Raw genomic sequence first — 17,268 nt, 5'->3', positions numbered from 1 at the left:
CTATAAAATTAATAATCGTGTCTAGTGGTATTTTATGTCGGATAGATTGAGTAGACCAGCTTTGTAAGACGATTAAAAAGTCACGGTGTATTTCGTAACATTATACAGGTGCATAGGCAAATATCAGTATACCTAAGAACAGATTGAGGAAATTGATATTCAAAATTACCAATCCTTTTTTATCACACTAATCCTCGATTATGACGACCTCGATGGCGTAATGGTTACCATGCCGGACTGCCGGACCTGAGGTCCCGGGTTCGATTCCCGGTTCGGTCGACATTTGTGTGATGAGCATGCTTGTTGGCCGTGGTCTGGGTGTTATCCTAACTAATATTATAAATGAGAAAGTAACTCTGTCTGTCTGTCTTTCTGTCTGTCTGTCTGTCTGTCTTTTCTACACGCCTAAACTACTGAATCGATTTGTGTGAAATTTGGTACATATTATATAGTTTGAAACTTGAGAAAGGACATAGGATAGTTTTTATTACAAAAAAATATAAAAATAAAATTTATTCCGGACATATAGCGCCACCTATTGGTCAAACCAAAAATCTACCGGAAGTTACTATTCCACGCGAAAGAAGTCGCGGGCAAAAGCTAGTAATATGTATTTATAACTATGTATATGTTATGGACCAAGTGATAAATTGAGCAGTATACATAATGCCCGGTCATTATGAAAAATGCCCAATATGAGAGCGCAATTTGATAATAATTATTCAAATAATCAAATTGACCGGGCACTATACATATTGCCCGTGACCTTTTGGGCAAAGTAATACAAGCAAAGTAATAACATATTTATATTCATTTTTTATTGTTATTGCCATTTAATTTAAAATAAACTAAATATTAAACCACTTAAATAATCAGCCTCATGATTTGGATTAATTATGAAGGACTTCTGCCTTAAAAATCCACTAGTTTTTGCATTTAAAAGTTAAGGAAAGTCATATTTAAAGGGTGCTTATTAAACAGGCTCCTTTTTAATATAATTATTCGCCCCGAATAATGTATGTTGCCTTCTTAATTACTAAGTCAGCCACAATTAACGAGCATCTAAATAATACTATCTCAGCCACTCGTTATCTTCTAAGTAAACCGCTCTAAATACAACTCCGCATGATGGTTATTTTTTAGCATCTAAATTTGTAGCATGCATTCTAACAGTAAACTTCTAAAATACTATTAAATGACATCATAAAATTTATTTATTTAGCTTCTAATTTTTTAACTCAGTACGTTTAAAATGTAAGCAAGCAACATGCAGCAAGCATGGCTTCTGTCACGGCTCCGGTGCTGCGGGGCTCCGGCGGTCCCATGCGAGCTTATCGTCGCAGATGGTTTTCACGCTCACCGCCGCAGCTTCGGCTTGCTGGCCGGCTCAGCCGGCCAGCCTCAGCCGCGTCGGCGAGCGTTAAAACTACCTGCGCCTCAGCTCGCAGGCCGCCTCGCCCCTCCACACTTACGCGGTTTTGAATTGCACTCTAGGGGTAGGACAGACAAGACTACGTGGAGTCGGTTTTGCAGCGATACGTTTTCGTCACATCATCCTCCGAGCCTTTTTCCCAAACTATGTTGGGGTCGGCTTCCAGTCTAACCGGATGTAGCTGAGTACCAGTCCTTTACAAGGAACGACTGCCCTATCTGACCTCCTCAACCCAGTTACCCGGGCAACTGTTACGTGGGATACGTTTTCGTCACTAACTTCAATTTTTTGCTTTATTATCAAATTGCCCGTGCAATGTGATAAATAATGAAGTTAAGATAGTTATTAATCACTTGGCCCGATAAAGCTAGACATTATTCATAATGCTCGGGCATTATTAATAATGCCCGAATTAATCACATGGTCCATAACATATATATGTAGCTATATGTAGTTTATCAGTTGTGTTAGCACCCATAACACAAGCTAATAAATAGCTTACCATGGGGCTAACCGACCGTGTGTAAAGGTGTCGTGATATTTATTTATTTATATTTATTTATAAATCCATACTAATATAATAAAGCTAAAGAGATTGTTTATTTGATTTAATTAATGTGACGGTACAACATCGACAGCAATAAGAAACGATTGGTCGGTTATTTTATTATGCAATGTCAGTTCTAAATAATTGAGCAGTCCAATAAATGAATGACCCGTTGATTTGACGGAACGAGCAGTTCGATAAATAGTTCGGCAGATCATAGGGAGCAGTGACACCCGAAATCTAAAGGCAAATCTGCCATTATTATACAAAAAAAATATTCTAGGTATGTACTTAGAAAATTCTATGTTATTTAAATAAGAGTGCTTGCGAATATTATACATGGTTAGTTTTTATTTATATCGCATAAAATGGCTATAAATAAGGCTAAAATCGTCGGGGAACTTTTTAACTAGGACCAACGATTCGTCTACAAATGAATATTGAAAGTCAGTTTTCCACTTTACCCCGACTTGGTTGTAGTAGATTATTAGGTTTTTCTATACCAATATTATAAAGAGGAAAACTTTGTTTGTTTGTTTGTTTGGTTGTAATGAATTGGCTCAAAAACTACTGGACCGTTTTTAAAAATTCTTTCACCATTCGAAAACTATATTATCCACGAGTAACATAGGCTATATTTTATCCCGGTACGGGCAGTAGTTACCACGGGACGCGGGTGAAACCGCGGGAAAACGGCTAGTACTTTATAAAACACCCAAAAAAAGATCGAGAAGGCCCGTCGATTTACTTTAGAGGCCTTCAGTCAAAGCAAAAACCATTTATTTTTTTTACTATTCAAGTACTCTTTTCTTATTTTATTTTACCACCTTATCTATACTAATATTATAAAGCTGAAGAGTTTGTTTGTTTGTTTGTTTGAACACTCTAATCTCAGGAACTACTGGTCCGCTTTAAACAAGTCTTTCGGTGTTAGATAGCCCATTTATCGAGGAAGGCTATAGGCTTTTTATATAGATATATATATAATATATATATGTATACTTTTTACCCGGATAAAAAGTATATATATATTGAAGTATATATATATATATACGTGCAGAGGTTCCCACGGGATGCGGGTGAAACCGCTGGCAGAAGCTAGTACAGTATATCTACCAGAAAGAGAAGGAAAACTCGCCTACATTCAAACCGTAACTACTTCTCCACCGGTAGATTCCAATTTTTCCAATCCGAACTCTTCCACCGGTAGATTCCAATTTTTCCAATCACCGCAACGCCGCTGTGCAATTTTGTGTGAAATTAATCAATCAACCAAACCGCTCCATCATTAAAACTGCATAAATATTTAGTGTATTAGTGTAGCCGGCACACAAGAACTAGCAGTGGGTGATAGTGTACCTAACCTACGCGTAGGGAAAACAGCACCGCAGGCCTGCATCAACGTTCGACTCCACCATCCAGCAAATGTAAGTTCCTTTTCCTTCACCAATTACCGAGCTTCTCTCATATTGTGTCCCGGTTCGCCTATACACTGACCAATTTGTTTTTCCGCACCGGTTACGGTCCTTTGGTATAGCCATACTGTGGTCTACCAACCACCACACCACGTCGATTATTTAGATTTTTTTATTTTTCGATTAGATTATTTTTTCACTGATCCATTTCACTATTTCTTACTCATTTTTGTTTCCTTTACTGCTTAGTTTTAACTGCTGAACTAGTTATTGAACGTGCCAGTTATAATTTTTAACTTACCAAAACTGCTGTTTATAAGTGCCCCTTCAAATCAGTGCCGAAAACAAATCATCATGTTGCCGTTGTAGGTGTAGTTAAGGTTAGTTAAGGTGAAATTGAAAAAGGAAAATAAAAAAGTCCGTATACCTACCAAAATTTTATTTTAGAAAGCAGGTTAACTTGCAGATATAATATTTTTTTTAAATGTATAATTCGCAATCAGCCTAATATGAATTACATGTACTGTTGGATAAAATTGATGAAGCTGGTGACTCGCGCGAAGGCAGAAGGATGTCCGAGTTGGCAGCCGGCTCTGGCTACGAAGGAACTGATACCGATCTGAAAAAGAGACATCACATTCCAATTAAACATTCTAAAAATATTGACTTTGTATTTCGGTTCTTCAAACCATGCAGATAGAACTGTTACTCACTTCGTCCCAGCAAAAACACCTAGGAAATTGTGAAGGGTTTTTGGTGACTGTCTTTTGTAAAATTTGACATCAAAAGTACAGATTTTAACCCTTATTTACAGTTTTTATCCCATATCTTTATCAGACTACCATTCACAGCCTTTGATGACACAGGCTTTTAGTAGATATACAATATAGTATAGGATAATATGTGTATCTACTCTACTTGGCGGGCACTACCAGATTATGCATTATTGTTTTTACTCACCAAAGTGGGAACACCATTGCGGTAAAGGGTGAGGGGGCCGCCAGAATCTCCGCCGCAAACGCCAACACCGCCATTACCATTCGTGCAGATAGTGCTCTGCTGAACAAACACATTGCCGAAGGACAGCTGACATTGGAAGACACTGATCACTTGCAAGCTCACGTGGCTTACGATCTGAGACGCGGCGACTTGCTCTGCGGGAAGAAAAACAATTAAATGTTAAATGTTTTCATACCTCATAAATAAAAAGGGTGCTATCTGACCAGATAACTTCAAGTTAAGGTTACTTCCTTAAGCATTTTTACTTCAAGAATTTAAATAAATAACTCACGGTCGCTAGTCCTGCCGAAGCCAGCAGCAACAGCCCAGTTGCCGACGAACTGATCCCATAGGTCCCAACCAGAAGGCAGGCCGATTGGCTGAATGTTACCTGAAAATACATAACAAATAAATTTTAAAGAAGCACAATATAATGGAGTCTGAATCTGCGTAGCCATCATCATCCAGCTGATCACATTAAATCTCAATTACATTTGGGAATTGAATCGCACTGAAGACAAGACGTAAAATAATATAGGGCATATTATTTTATATAGAGGCACGAGACCTCTATACGTAAGGAGAGCTTTGCTCAAGTAATTTGCTGTCCCTACTAGACCACACTTTTTAAAATTATCTATAGATTTTATTGTTTTGCAATTAGGTTGACGATAACACTCTTACGCTTTTTTAAAGGAGCAGTAAAATCATGTTCTACTTGTATGACATTAAGGGAAAAAAAGAGTGACATTTGGGTCATACTCACTGGTGAACCACACGCTAGTCGGCAACAGGATCATGGCAATATCATTGTTGAGCGTGGAGGGCACATACTGCGGATGCATGATGACATTGGTGGTGGCGATGCGGGTACCGCCGGAGTACAAATGGTTGGAGCCCAGGATGACGAGGAACTGCCACGCTTGGTTAACTCCATCGGTCCAGCAGTGAGCAGCCGTGACCAAACGGTTGGCGGATAGAAGCGAAGAACCGCAGACTGAGTTACCAGACTGGCCCACCAAACTGATCAACAATCCAGCCTGCACAGAAACAATAATTATAACAATAATGCATCCTAGCCTATTGTCGGCCTCAGCGGCTGTTCTCATATCTCAGTCCGCTGTGCAGAGAATATGAAGGTGCACAAACATTTGAGCAGACAAGTGGATTGCCTATTGCTTCACTGTTATGAGACTGATGCCCATTTTCACCAACAAATACCTAAATTAAGGGATCCCCTAAGAGCATTTACGGAACACTTAATAAGAATTTCGTTTTCACCAAAGTTTAGGTATCCCTTATCCATAGTTATTTATGTCAAAATAGGCTAGTTTCCTAAAAAATAATAATTAGTCCGTCTTGTAGATTGTCCAAAATTAAGCGATACGTATTTTTTCTTTTTTAAATTGGATCAGAACTTGTTAAGATATAGCGTGTTAAAGTTGAGTGTGACGTCACAAGTTGCTACAATTTTCAGGACACTGTGGCGTAAAAGGCCCCCACTCCTAATTTTTGAAGTGTATTATCTTTGTCATTTTATGTTTAATTAAAAAAAGAAAAAATACGTATCCAATATTTTTTGATTATCTAAAAAGCGGACCAAATATTATTTCATTATTTCGACCCTGGACACTACCCTATTGGGAGAGCCCTTATTCTAAGTGGCACTTAGATTAAGAGATTGTTGGTGAAAATGGGCATCAGTCCCTCTGCCCGATAGGACATAACATATCGCGGCTAGAGAATCATCAAGCGCAGGACCGACTCATAGGGTATTCTTGAACTACGGAAGTAGCTTCTGTATTGAAGTTTAATGCAGTCCTTATTATACATATAGGTAGATATAAACGATATTGTCCCAAAACTCGATTTAGTAAAAGAAAAATGTTTTATCATATTTACCAAACTACTTCATCGGAATTTCTTATTATGAACATTGATTTATTTCACGGTATACAGCTTAAAAACGTCATCAACTTTAATGATTCTAAATCAACCTAAGTTGTTTGTTACTCACGAAGTATGGGTGTGCGTTAGCCGGAGCGATAGCACCTCCTACAATCCTTTCGTCTCGTGCTGCCTCTGCCAAAAGCCTTTCTTCATTTTCCTTGATCTTCGCAGCAGTGGGGATTCCGATTTCCTGGTGGTAGCCAGTGTTCACTTCCACTAAAGCTGAGGCCGTAGCCAACAACCCCAAGCCCAACAATAATATAACACGCATTATGAAAAAACTATTTTATATTGTGAAGTAGTTAAATTGGTGACTTATATACCTTCTGTTTACTATCTCATCTAATCAAGCTTAATTAAATGGCAGATTAATTTTATCATGACGGTGGAATTGTAATCGATGTTGTACATTTTGTTAATTGTAGTATTATTGTAATAGTCTTAACTGCGGCTGCTCTCAAATTTATTGCAAAGGCGTCTGTTCGCATGAGGAAATGGAAAAAAATCGGCAAAATCATCAGACATGTCATTAAAGAAAAATGTTGGGTTTTGTTCTTTTCGAAAGCTTTTTAGGTACAACCAAAGGAATAACCATACATTGTTATGGGTTTACACTCGGAATAACTTTACTCCACGTTTATTAATAAGATGAATAATGTTAAAACACAATAATATTTCCCTGTTTGCGACCGCAGATGTTTAGATGGGTACATAACTTTATTGAAGCTTAAGGTTAATATCACAATAGTATAATTTGTTCACAAGTGTTGGCTGATGAAACTGTGGAAGCTGGTCACCCGGGCGAAGCCTGATGGATTGCCACCTTGGCAGTTATTCCTCTCAGTGAAGGAGCTCACACCAATCTGTCGATACAAATTAAAAAATATGATAAATTGAAACATGACGATCCTTTCAACAATCGGAAAAAAATTGCCTATGCTTCGAAAACCTCGTAAAAAATGGATGGGCTGATATTTGGACGTCAAAAATCTCACCACAGGATGTTACACGTGATAAAGTTATTTGGACACTAGAAATGTACAGGTAATTAATACAGATTCAGTTCGATCCATAAATATTCTTACCAAGAGATGTCCCTGTTGGGTATAAAGAGTGAGTGGACCACCAGAATCGCCACCACAAATGCCGACTCCTCCAAGCCCGTTGGTGCAGAGGGTACTGGACTTCACGAAGCTAGTCGTATAGACAGCTGCGCAGGCAGTATTGCTAATCACCTGCAAAGCTACGTGGCTGACAGTCGTTGAAGCAACTTGTTGGTCTGAAATATTTAATACATTATTCACCAGATAATATAACTCTCCGTTGGTCACTCGGTCTTCATTTAATTTCTAATCTACAGAGATTAGAAATTAAATGCGAATATCAGCGAACTTGTCTCTTTTTAACAAAATTATTTTCTACCTATCGTGTGTGCCTTGTGTGTGGATTTAAGGAGCGTTCGAGTTCTTCAAAATGCCCTGACATGAAACTTAGATATAATGCCTGTACTTACGGTCTGTAGTTTTCCCAAAGCCAGCAGCGACTGCCCATCTTCCTACAAACGGATCAGAGAGCTCTGCAAAGCTCGGCAGGAGAATAGGTTAGATGTTTGCTGGAAATGTAATGTACTTTTAGAACTTAAAGCACGTGCAAATCATTTAAACATTTCAATAAGTAGATATTTTTCTCACCATTGTGCATAATACTGTATGGCAAGTATATCATAGCGACGTCATTTTCCAACGACTTAACATGGTACTGCGGGTGTACTATGACATGGCTGGTGGGTATGCGAGTGCCTCCGAACCCCAGCGAATTGGAGCCAAGTACCACGAGGAACTGCCACGCCTGCCGCTGGCCGTCGAACCAGCAGAGAGCGGCTGTCACCAGCCGGTTGTGGGACACCAGCGAGGAACCACATACTGAATTTAGGCCACCGATTAAACTGATCAGCAACCCTCCCTAAAAAATAATAGAAGATGTTGCATAAACATGATTTATTATTGGTGTAATATCTCTTACAAAACAAATGAAACTCACAAAGAAAGGATATGCGTTAGCGGGAGCCAAAGCACCCCGACAATCCTCTCGTCTTCATGATTTTTAACTAAAATTGATGTAATGATGATAATGTTTATTAAACGCTCCTTTTTCCTATTTTATTTATACTGGAAAATGACTGAGATCTCAAAATTTTACAAATACCTACCTAGTGAGTATGTAAGTCAGTATTGCGGTAACAAGTGATATTGATCAGTAGTTCATATCACCAGTTTTCATATTTAGACGCGTTTTTGTAGTCCTGATCAACGTTATCTACAAGAAATGAGGTACAGGAGAAGGTTGAATGTGACTAATGTAGGTAGTCTTGTAAAAAATTTTAGAGTCTGAGGATGAAGTTAGAAGTTATCAGATTTTTTTCCGTTTGAATAAAAGCCTAGTCGATAAATAAATTGATCCATTCGGTCGGCAGTGCAGGTTGTGTCTCGAATTTTGTCCCTTTCCTCTTTGTACCTTTCAATTCATTGATAAATGACACAAGTCACCCATTATACATTAAGTATGATTTATTTGTGCCTCCAAGAATTGTATCAATCGTGTTCCATTATCATGTCGATGAAGCAGCTGATACCAAAGTAATATGTCAAGCTTTTAACAACTTACACGCTAATACTTATTATCAATTATGTTTTGTGAATGCATAATGTCATTGCAATGCAGGTTATCAGCCTTACTATCGTCCAATTGCTGGGCTTCCTCTCAAAAAGTTCTCTTTCTGACAGGAGACATGAGGAGGATTGAATTACTTACATAATATTAAAGGGATGAAATGGTGGCAGGCTACGGGAACAATTTGTGAACTCACCATATCCGACAAGAACTTCTAGTGAAGATCTTACTATAAGACCACGGACCACGGTCCACAGTTTTGGTGAATGAATGAAAGTCTATTACATGCAGTAGAGATGCGAATACTAAGAAGAAATGAAAAAGAAATAAGAAGAATGTGTGGTGTTACGCGAATGGTTAGTAGAGTATGGAATGAGTAGGTATATAAGAATGGAACTGGTAGCCATCAAAAAACTATGTGGAAATCGATTTAAGGTTCTGTTCTCAACCAACAATATGTTGACTCCAACTAAATAATGTGTGCATAGAGAGAAAGAAGGACAGGGTCCACATTTATTGATAATAATGTAATGATACAAAATGATGATCAGATCGAACAATTTACTTCTTATAACACAAATAATACACAAACGGCCTGATATAATCATACGTCACTAAATTAATCGTAGATAACGAATTGTTAAATTATCAAAAACATATTACAATATGACAATATTTAAGTTTAATTTTTGTGCAGGATTGAGAAATAAGTACCTATATAATACGTGTACAAGTGACATCAGACCACATGAAACTTAAGTATATCTCAGGTACAGATACTTAATGTTCTGTTTTTGTTATTAAATTGTATTAAGTTTTCTGAACCTACTTATGATGGAAACTTAGCTATAATAGTATTAGTAAAGAAAGAAAAATGCTTTAAAATAAAAATAACACTAAATATAAATGATGTTGAGCATGTTTGTTGGCCGTGGTCTGGGTGTTACAATATGTATTTATAACTATGTATATATGTAGCTATATGTAGTTTATCAGTTGTGTTAGCACCCATAACACAAGTTAATTAATAACTTACCATGGGGCTAACCGACCGTGTGTGAAAAGGTGTCCCGACATTATTTATTTATTTATTTATTTATTTTATTTTATGTTCGAAATCAGCGGTACCTATCATAAAAAAAACTGCTACCATCACAAATTAACTTGTTATATAAAGTAGTTAATACTCAGTGTAATGTTAAAAGTGTGTACGTATGTTTTTGGATGTGACTGCAGTATCTAAAATTTTTTAATTAACTTATACAAGAGTCAATATCAATAAATGTGGAACACATTGCCGGATTTTCCGATCGGAGCGGCATCGGTCGGTTCGTACGGCATTGCAAATCACCAAACATCGGGCTAGCCTTTTCCCAACTATGTTGGGGTTGGCTTCTAGTCTAATAGCAAAAACGGTATCCCTCGAAGAATCAAGTGAAAAAGCTGTAATCATTGAGTCTCAGTAAGTATAGTTGTTCAATTACCGAAATCTGTTATTGTTACAGCCTTTTTATCGTCCCTCTGCTGGGCTCAAGCCTCCTCTCACACGGAGAAGGATTGAGCGATAATCACCACGCTTGCTCAATGCGGGTTGGTGATTTCAGACTTTAAAGTCTAGCTTTCCTCGAGATGTTTATCTCGACCTTATAATATGAAAAATCGTTGTAAAATTGCCTTTCAACTTAGAACTTGTTTATTTATAATGCTATAATTATTGATAAATCAGAATTTTATACGTATTGATATGGTTTTATCATAATCCATTTAAACCTTGACAAATCAGTGCCAAATCTCGTAAGTCAGCAATTACTATCGATAAAGCACCTAATATCGCGTGAGTTGTGGTTTATACATACGAGGTAGATAGCGAAATTAACTTTGATAATATGAACATTAATACACACTGTCACCCGACTAAAAAGTCTGCACATTTATAAAGATATAACTTGTTATATAGATATATAAGAGTTGTAAATACTCAGTGATGATTACTTACCTAAACCTGCCGTTTCATTTTTCTCGAATTCAAACCTTATTTCTCATAGTTCATTCATTATAGTGGTTTAGGACACTGGGTGCATTCGGATAAAAGTTAACTGAATGACTTCCGGTAAAAGTCATAATATAAAGCTATCATCCGGATGTGTTCTTTGTTCTCAAAGCACATCATAGCTCCAAATACAATATTCATCATTCTTTTATTATCTGTCAGTTTTTATCGCCTTTTTATTTATTTATCACAGACACTTATTATTTTTAATAAAAATACCAACCTAATGTTAATTACACATATGGTTAATTTTATGAATAAATATGAAAGGCAAGAAGTATTTGACAGAACCAAATTTCATGGCTGAGATTTGTTTCATTTTGATATTAATTGGATTCGAACCTGTACACTCGTAGAGGACGTTGGGAAACATGCTTTACACTCGTACCGTACCTGTGCTCCTGTGCTCCAAGGATGATACTTCAGAAATCGCCACTCCAATGAGAAACATATATACCTATAGGTACCTACTTAGATTAATGTAATTTGGGTTAATGCTAATAATAAGCAAGTTGATACAAGCCTAATAACGGATTAACGTTGGGTTTCCCTAATCACAATAAATAAGATATCAATTATTTATAAAATAAATAATGCTGTTTACTTAGTTGATGAATAAGCTAATTGATTTATTTGACAAAGCAAAGGTTGAAAGTCCAACATGAAAAATATTTTCAAGGCTCGGGGATCAAAGTCATGCTAACTGGTTGTTCAGGGTGTTACCAATTATAATAATATACGCGGTACTAGTCGTCATTCCCTGATTATTTTTGTAGGTATAACCTAAGTGTTGTAAGATTTAATTTAGATATCATTGTACTGAATTAAATGATTGATAGTCTATGAATTCCGTTTATGGCAAACATTCACATGTTCATAAAATGATAAATAAATATCAGTGACGGTGTCATTTTCATTCATAAATGAAGTATCGGGCTGAAAATGCCTGAAGCTGTATCCAATTTAAGTATTGTAAAGTAAGGCTTGGTGACTGACTAAAGCTGAAGGATCTTTTTCCAAAGGGTAATTAAAAAAAAAGTATTGACAACTTGAATAAATGTATTTACACGCAAATATAAAAGAAACAAAGAATGATGTATCTAAATAATTTCAATTCCAGTGACTTGGTTGATCCAGTCGAGGTATCTCTGCACCCTGGTGAACACAGAGGGCCGGTTATCATTGCACCCGTCGGCACTGATGAATGACGTCACGCCCACCTTGCAACAAAAGAAAGAAATCAGATGACGTTTTAGTAAGTTTATTTTTCAAATGCATGTATTATCTAGAATCAGATTTTTTGCAAAAACGGAAACTTCTCTTTATTTAATAGAAAAAGAGATTGTCCAGACAGGATCAATCATTGTGGCGGGAATTTGGGAGGTTCGATCCAAATCCAAAGAACACCATTTGGACTTTGGATTCTATAGGAATAAGTACTTACCAAAATATCCACTTCGGTTGCGTTGTAAAATATCGTCATAGGACCTCCATTGTCACCCTGTAACATGCATAGCCTTTTAAATAGATAAAACGTTTACGCATCCATCCATTTTTGGCGAGTGAATCCAATCATACAATATGAAGTTTCTGTCGCCTCTGGGCGTTTTTTTAGCCATCTCCTTTCAGTCGGAAAACACCTACCTACATGGAGCTTTTTAAAGTTATTCGTACACCGTATCATTTTAAATTCTAGATGACTTTTACCATATCCTTCGCAAAAGATACCATACCCTTGGCTTTCTTGAACGGGTGAGTATCATTTGAAAGGTCGATTTCTCCTTACGATTCTTTGGAAAAGTGAACCTGAGTGGGCCAAGGCCTTCTTGATCGATTGTACCTAGCTCTAGCGTGTCCTCACCTTGCACGTGCCTGCACTTCCATAGAAGGTACACACAGTGGTGTCCGGGAGCTGGTTAAAATAGTAGCCGTTGCAGAAATTATCTGTTACCACCGTCATGAACTTCTGCCGAAGTGTGGGCGATACAAAGTTCACTCCTGAAAATATTAGCTTATTGGTACCTTTACGAAAATAACAAAGAAGACGATTTTTTTTAAACAATGATAAGTACTGCTTTATGACATAAATGCTTCAGTTTCGATTTTATTTCTTTAGCAGCAAATGGTATACTTAGGCAATACAGGTTTTTGGAGTAGTTAAGGGTTTTCTGGACATAGACATAGTTGAAATAAATTATGCTTTTATTAAAAATATTAAACACAAACCTTGCGCAGCAATGCCCCACCCTGAGATGGTAGCTCCGGCGCCGGCGAAGTTGAATAATGAAATGTTGCGGTACGGCAGCTGGATCGTATTTATCATGTCTGGAAATGTGAACATTCATTTATTATTTTTAGTGCCTAAATGAGGTAAAATTCATATATTGTACCTACACATATGGGAATGGCTTGCATTGTAAGTATCCATCGGCACTAAATAAAAGTCAAGTTACGTTAAAAATGTGTAGGTACTCTTTCCTCTTAAATTATAATGACGGAGACACACACCTGATATAACTCCTAACATTAATCGATTAGGCATGTGTGGTGTTTCATACAGGCTTTAATAATTATTTATTTTCTTACAGGTGAAACAATACTTAGATACAATGAGGTCAGTATATAGGTACGTAGTGTAGGTTAGGTAGCTCGTGCTTTCTTCATAAGAAACAGACATTTCCAAATCAAACAGAGGCATTTATTGTTTTCTCCATAACTCAGTGAGAAGCTGTACCTTGGGGTCTATGCACACCACGTTTTTTTAACGCGCCGTCGACGCGCGTTTTAGCGATACCTACAGACGCGATACGCACGCTAGTCAGGACTGCTCTGCAGGATAAAAACGCGCCGTCGACGCGCGTTTTGGGAACGCGTTTTAAAAAACGTGGTGTGCATAGGCCCTTACTTTCACCCTGGAATTCAAATTCTCTTACCAGAAAGTTGCACGACATTAGCGAGCCTCAACAGTGCGATGTCATTGGAGAACGAGTTAGGGTTGTACTCGGGGTGTATCACTAACTCCGCCACGTTGACGATGCGGCGCCCGTTCTCGTAGCGATCGTATAGAGAATGGGCGCCAAGAATCGCCTGCAACCAGAAACTAGTATAAAAGTCTGAGGGCCAATCTGTTTTTACTTGACGGACGTCAGTGGTTTCTTTTAGGCCCAAGTTCCCGGACAAATAACCGTCAGTTTTCATAAAATAATTGATTCAAGTTAATTTTCAATTTCATGTTTCTAATTTTATTAAAATAGTTGTTCTAAGAAAAACGGACGTTTGTTTTTAGTGAACTTGGGCCTCAAAATGGCTGATGTATGTACCTACTTTCAGGCCATGTAGAATTGTGGATGACTAGGTTGACTTGATTTTTTTCAACGATTAACAGTCTACATAAAATTCAAGGCCATCGTTTGACCTTGCTACGATCAATACTTCATCTGATGTTAACTCTCTCCAAGAAGTCACACTCCGTTTTCGACAAGAACCAATCAATTTATCCCTGACAGTGACCCATTATTACCTGTACATGGTTGACTTCCTCGCCATCATGGAAGCAGCAGTGAGCCGCGGTCACCACCCACTCCTGGCTGATGAGAGCGCCCCCGCAGAAGCCCAGCTCTCCTGTCGTGCCCACGCGAGAGTACAGGGCCACCTACAGTGTATGCAGTCTTGCTGAGAACTCAACAATGGACCCTTTGGTAATATACTTGCAAAAGTAATTCAGGTAGGTGTATCAAACAAGTTTTTTTTTAAATAAAGATGATAAAAATCATTGTTTGTACCTAACGAATGTACCAAATATGTATTATGCATTGTGGATAAGTTGTATTGAGGAATATATCTTTCGAAGTATCCCAATCAGTTATTGTTGTCAAGACATGAATTTGATACAATTTGCAATAGTCAGTATGTTTTGTTGAAGAGATTGCATGTGCATGAGAATAGTGCTACATAATACAAACCTCGATTTATTGTCTCGCGGAATTAACACTAAATATTTTTCCTAACATTTAAAAAGATATATTTTTAAACATCAACTCGAAAATATGTGTTTATTTTTTGCTGACGGTCAAAGTCTGACAGATTTACCTGAAAAGGCCTACTATTCTGCTCTGAGATCTCTCCGCCCACAATCCTGGCTGTGCTCTTGGAACATAGGTCACCATCACACTTGCTACCACTCGCACTCAACGCCAAGAGAGGCAACGCACTTATAAACACAGCCAACATTATTATTTAATTTTCACAGAACAAAATACTACACTATGATACTTGGTACATGAACGTGAGAAAATGCTACATTTTATCTCTTGAATGACAAATTTGGAGTACGAGGGAAGAATTTGACAGGTGATATCAATATCTTGATAACAGATATGATAACAGTCATTTTTGAGACCTCGTCTCACCTCTTAGAATGACGCGGTACTTGTTAATAAAATTGTATTTGATAATCCAAACTAAAGGTGCTTGTAATACCTGCCGGGGCTGCGGGTTGTTCGAAAGAGATACCGCGGCCCTGGCACTTAAAAAGGCCTATGACGGAACACAACGGTTTTTAGTTAGTAACAGTCTGACACTCCCTCGCCGCTGCTAACCTACAGCGGGAGGGGATGAGGATGAGGATGAGGATCATTTGATGATTTTTGACGCGTCGTTAAAAAAAAGTGCTTATAATAAAAGAAAACCCAGATTCTTTGAAAACATCATTTATTTTATATTCTCATCAATAAAGTTCTTTAAAATAAAATAAGTATAAACATAGGTTTACGAAACATGCAGTGATCAATGTGGCAGTAGTTCGACGACACAACGGACATCTTGCGAACACCACCACACTCGCCAAATATACAATAACCATAACACGAATAGAACTAAAAATGTGTGTACGTAATATTATGAAATGTGAAATTTAGTTATAATTACTTATAAAAATTAATTATTATTTGTGAAATTGGCAGTAAAAATAATCATTACAAAATTAATGTTCATAATAGAAATACGTCATTTCATAGAAGCACTTATGAGGCGATCAAGCATACTTACAACTTGGATTACTATATGACAGCTGGTCGCCGGCGCCCGCTCTCTACGCAGTACCGAGTTACCGACTATACTATCATCTACTCGCCCCTCGCTAACAACGACAATCTAAGGAAATCTGATAATATTTACTTTAAATGCGGCATTTGTAAGCGGACAGCGGCGACCAACAGTCGAAGAGAAGACACTTTATAATGGAAATTAAATCTAATACAATTTATGTACGTAGCTTACGTTACATTATGTCGAATTGCTCCAAACGTAGCAAAGCTGTCGATACAATTAGTAAAACATCAATCCACTGGGAAATCGTCTATTGAATGTAAATGCGGTTACAATCTTCCGTCGTCTAGCTAAGTTAAACATTATCAAATGCGATAGTCAAATTCCGTCGATTGGTATTACATTGGTCATAGATTAAAACTCTTTTTAATTATTTAAATTTGAATCATTAGTAAATCGCACGACATACATTTCTAGTTCAACTGAATTTACATTACACTAGCTCCATTTTCAATATAAATAATTAAAATATATATATTCTCAATCTGAATTTAAACACTAAAATCATCTATGTATAAATAGCGACGCATTTAGAATTTTATAATAATAATATGTATTTAATTTAATCATAATCGTTTCATATCATAACAATTACACTTTCGAGGGGTGGGATCGTACATACCTGGATAAAATCTACTATAATATCTTCAATCTTCGATACGAATATCGAACAATAAATACGGTTTACGAGGGCGAACGATCGAACACTCAGATACCGAACAGTCTCAAATAACGTTTCGTACGCAACAAAAAAATAATATTAATAATAATAACATGGACCGTATCGACGGTCGATAGTGCCGCGAGTCGACAATATTTCGTCATTAGCAAAGCTTACAGCTGCAAGCGTCGTGAGAAATGCGCGGCGGCCGTCGGCACCGCGTGCCTCACGTGCGCCACGCGTGCGCCACACGCGAGCGACGCGTCGGCCACGCGTCGCGCACTGCACGCGGCGCGAGGCCGCCCCGCAGCGTAATGAGGAAACTGGCGCCCGCACCCACACGCTCCTCAACTGTTTAGCTGTGGACATAACACACGTTACTCAATTACTTTATACATTTACTTCGATTAACTGACAGTCACACAACAAAGAAAAATC

At 37.6% G+C, this 17,268-nt stretch overlaps 3 protein-coding genes and 1 pseudogene across 17 annotated transcripts in view; all 4 read right to left on the bottom strand.

Annotated features, from left to right (window-relative positions):
- Positions 1-3,818: 3,818 nt before the first annotated feature.
- LOC124636225 (brachyurin-like) lies at positions 3,819-6,656 on the bottom strand. The gene is made up of 5 exons (XM_047172198.1): positions 6,411-6,656; positions 5,160-5,433; positions 4,686-4,784; positions 4,355-4,548; positions 3,819-4,013 (listed from the first exon to the last, which is right to left on the bottom strand). The coding sequence occupies exons 1-5, from the start codon at positions 6,612-6,614 to the stop codon at positions 3,909-3,911; spliced, it is 876 nt and encodes a 291-aa protein (XP_047028154.1). The 5' UTR covers positions 6,615-6,656; the 3' UTR covers positions 3,819-3,908.
- A 293-nt stretch (positions 6,657-6,949) lies between these two features.
- On the bottom strand, positions 6,950-10,466 carry LOC124636639 (annotated as a pseudogene).
- Positions 10,467-12,104: 1,638 nt separating this feature from the next.
- LOC124636227 (brachyurin-like) lies at positions 12,105-15,394 on the bottom strand. Of its 2 annotated transcripts, XM_047172200.1 has the most exons (7): positions 15,153-15,390; positions 14,584-14,715; positions 13,997-14,150; positions 13,290-13,388; positions 12,925-13,061; positions 12,508-12,564; positions 12,105-12,283 (listed from the first exon to the last, which is right to left on the bottom strand). In XM_047172200.1, exons 1-7 carry the CDS (start codon positions 15,291-15,293, stop codon positions 12,164-12,166), a joined length of 840 nt encoding a protein of 279 aa, XP_047028156.1. In that variant the 5' UTR covers positions 15,294-15,390; the 3' UTR covers positions 12,105-12,163. The 2 variants fall into 2 exon arrangements, with proteins under 2 accessions (XP_047028156.1, XP_047028157.1); XM_047172201.1 differs by lacking the exon at positions 12,508-12,564 and having other exon boundaries at positions 15,153-15,394.
- A 362-nt stretch (positions 15,395-15,756) lies between these two features.
- LOC124636264 (spectrin beta chain) overlaps positions 15,757-17,268 on the bottom strand; it is a 69,680-nt gene continuing 68,168 nt past the window's right edge. For all 14 annotated transcript variants that reach the window (XR_006985115.1, XM_047172267.1, XM_047172269.1 and 11 more), the window contains one exon: positions 15,757-17,189. Coding sequence is in view for 3 of the 14 variants with exons in the window: in XM_047172270.1 (XP_047028226.1) it covers positions 17,186-17,189 (4 nt within the window). In the remaining 11 variants the exon portion in view is untranslated. The remainder of the gene's footprint in view (positions 17,190-17,268) is intronic.

The sequence above is a fragment of the Helicoverpa zea genome, chromosome 14 (genome assembly GCF_022581195.2).
Source record: "Helicoverpa zea isolate HzStark_Cry1AcR chromosome 14, ilHelZeax1.1, whole genome shotgun sequence".
In the NCBI taxonomy this organism is placed as follows: Eukaryota; Metazoa; Arthropoda; class Insecta; order Lepidoptera; family Noctuidae; genus Helicoverpa; species Helicoverpa zea.
Note: the sequence above shows the minus strand (reverse complement) of the source record. Positions and strands in the feature narration are given on the sequence as shown.

Bases quoted from the DNA above. Each gene is read 5' to 3' on its own strand.
- LOC124636225 (XM_047172198.1), bottom strand. From the start codon at position 6,614: ATGCGTGTTATATTATTGTTGGGCTTGGGGTTGTTGGCTACGGCCTCA. The intron at 4,785-5,159 runs GTGAGTATGACC...ATGTATTTTCAG, and splicing joins GACTAGCGTGTGGTTCACCA to GTAACATTCAGCCAATCGGC. The intron at 4,549-4,685 runs GTGAGTTATTTA...TTCTTCCCGCAG, and splicing joins CTTCGGCAGGACTAGCGACC to AGCAAGTCGCCGCGTCTCAG.
- LOC124636227 (XM_047172200.1), bottom strand. From the start codon at position 15,293: ATGTTGGCTGTGTTTATAAGTGCGTTGCCTCTCTTGGCGTTGAGTGCG. The intron at 14,716-15,152 runs GTAAATCTGTCA...CATACACTGTAG, and splicing joins AGAATAGTAGGCCTTTTCAG to GTGGCCCTGTACTCTCGCGT. The intron at 13,062-13,289 runs GTTTGTGTTTAA...TAATATTTTCAG, and splicing joins GTGGGGCATTGCTGCGCAAG to GAGTGAACTTTGTATCGCCC.